The sequence below is a fragment of the Formica exsecta genome, unplaced genomic scaffold, assembly GCF_003651465.1.
Source record: "Formica exsecta isolate Colony F162 unplaced genomic scaffold, ASM365146v1 scaffold265, whole genome shotgun sequence".
Taxonomy (NCBI): Eukaryota; Metazoa; Arthropoda; class Insecta; order Hymenoptera; family Formicidae; genus Formica; species Formica exsecta.
The window spans coordinates 241,687-244,274 of NW_021849915.1; the positions used below are offsets into that span (position 1 = coordinate 241,687).

The 2,588-nt window shown below is 39.9% G+C and overlaps 1 protein-coding gene across 2 annotated transcripts in view; it reads left to right on the plus strand.

Moving 5' to 3' along the window:
* Window positions 1-2,588, plus strand: part of LOC115237000 (caskin-1) — a 31,458-nt gene that overhangs the window by 11,030 nt on the left and 17,840 nt on the right. Inside the window, exon 1 of one of the 2 annotated variants that reach the window (XM_029809740.1) lies at window positions 1,039-1,814. The exons of the other annotated variant lie outside the window; for it this stretch is intronic. Within the exon in view, the coding sequence (XP_029665600.1) occupies window positions 1,799-1,814 (16 nt within the window). The 5' untranslated portion in view covers window positions 1,039-1,798. Of the gene's footprint in view, window positions 1-1,038; window positions 1,815-2,588 lie in introns of those variants that run through there. 2 annotated transcript variants of the gene reach the window in all.

Here is a 2,588-nt window from a genome sequence, read left to right on the forward strand (position 1 = left end):
CCCCCCACTACGGGGGGGGGGCACCACTATCGAAAAACTAGATACATAGGTTTGAGTTCAACCTTGCTTTGCGTGGAAAGTTGTACTAAACTAACATAACTCAAACCTATTTTTTTCAAATTAAAATTAGTTTTCCGTTAGGTTAGTTTTTTCGGAGGGAAGGGTGCAGGGAGAGAGGCTCTACCTTTCTACGCCTACGCGTTCAATTTAGCACACATAAATGAATGAATCTAGTAGAAATTTATGTTATAAAACATACGTTGTCTGAAAATTGCATATGATTCGTAGAAATTCTTTTGTTAATAACTTTTTAATAAACAACGAGTGACGGCTAAAACCTCTTGCATGTTACTCAAAACAGTGACCTTGATAACATATGTCAAGGTCATTGACTTTTGAAGATGGTGACCTTATGTGAATATTTACCTTTTCTTCTTCTCACAATGGAAGACATTTACATATCTAAAGAATAATCGCAAAATTGCTGGTTTTTGTTCTTCAAGAGAGCATAAATGGTGTATAATTATATAATAATGCTTTCGTCAAAATCTGTAGGGGAAAAAATAAAAATAGAAACGTTCGATAATCGTGGATTAGTTTTCCATTGTTTCTTGGACGCTGCGCATAAAGATTAAATGCACCATACATTGTTCTTTGTATACCAGCTATCTAATCTTCTCATATTTGCTCGCGTTATCTCTCTCAAACCAATCGCCAGGTAAAATCTGAATAATAATATTGATGCAACACGATCCATATGCTTTATTCTATAGACTATTTTTTTTTTTCGTATAATATGATTTTTTCCTTTCTAACATATATTTAATAATATTACTTTATATTTTATTGTATAATATTATTATATTTTATTATGTCAGAACATTCTATATAAGCGAATGCGCGCGTATCTAAAATATCTACCAGATTTTTTAATGGATATCGATATAACTATTTTGCATATAAATTATATAAATTAACGTTTATATAATACATGACATTTTAATTGCTTATTATTATTTGCAAGCGATTCAATCATGCGAGCAGATTATTCTGCGGGCGTCACTGCGCAGGCGCGTGAACGGGAGAGAAAGACGTCCCAGATACATCTTCTCTTCTTTTTTTTTCTTTTTTTTATTTAATCCAGTCTGCTAGCAAACATACGAGTGTTTATTCTCACCATATCTACGGTCTATTCTTACTACATAATCGTATTCTCAGAGCTGTCTTTTCTCTTCTTTCTTTACACGAAAATTATAGGGAAAGTTCGCGTTCCTCTTATATAGAGTCGAGAGGATGACGGGGTGATTATTGACAACTCGCGCTCCCTGGTGACGGCTTCGAGCGTTAATCGGTTCACCGTGTGAAAAGCCGCCGCAGTGTCGCGTGTCTGTTCGGCGGTCGCGTCTTCCCGAGACGAGTTATCCGCACGCGAAACGCGTTCGTCGTGTCGTCCCTCGCCGGAATCCGCGCGGCGGATTCTCCGCACCGTCCACGGATCGTACGTACTCGCTCGCGAGTGTTTCTTGTCAAGCGCGCGATCGACGTTCCGCGCGCGAACGCCTTCGGCGGAATCTACGATTCCGAGCGAGGAGCGGTGCTCGCGCGAGCAATGGCGCGATCGCCACGCGCCGCGGAATCGACGACGTGCGCACGACGTAGATGATACATCCGTGCCCGTTCCTCGTGGCATGGTGGTGTTTACGTCGCGCGTGACGATCTACTGGCCACCACGACGTTACGACGGTGTGACAAGCAGCTCGACGAAGCCGCACGGACGCGAGCCGCGTCGTGAGCCGCCATGAGACGCATCAGCGGTAAGCCGTCGTCACGAGCTTTATATATATATATATATATATATATATGTGTGTGTGTGTGTGTATATATATGTGTGTGTCACGCTCTCGAATCCTTTGCTCCTTCGCTTCGCGAACGGCAGAATCGCGTCCTCGTAACACAAGTGACAATGGGAAACTGACTGATGGGATAGAGCCGAATCAAATCAGACCGAGTGGAGCAAAATTCCCCGCTATCGTTTATTTAGCCGTAAAATTCTTAGCGGTCCTTGTTGACGTCGTAAATTAAAACGGATCCGCGACGTCGTAAACCTGCTTTGTAAGTTGCCAGCACGTGTGGAGAGGGTAGTTTATACAAGGAACGAGCCGTGCACGCTACCCTCTCCATACGCGCTGGCAGCGGGCACAAAATGCAAAACTTGCATCACTGCTCCAACATCGATCCTCCAATCATTATTTGATTCGCAGAAAGTATCAATGTGCCACTTTTTCGTATTTTTTTCTAAAAAATCTCGTATCTTTTTCAATTTTCTTCTAAAAATCTGAATGAAAAGAAGAAAGTATATTTTTCAAGAAAAAGTTTACGTTTTCTACTCTTCTCATTAGTACCCTAAAAAGAATGACATTACATGAAAGAAATATATACAATAATTATTAAAATTTTCCATGGATTTTATACATGAATTTTATCTTTTGTTAATTATAGCTCTTGATTTAATTATAACTATATTAAATAATAACTTCTTGTTATATCCAACAATTTTCAGAAAAATGACAGAATTATTCTCTCAATAA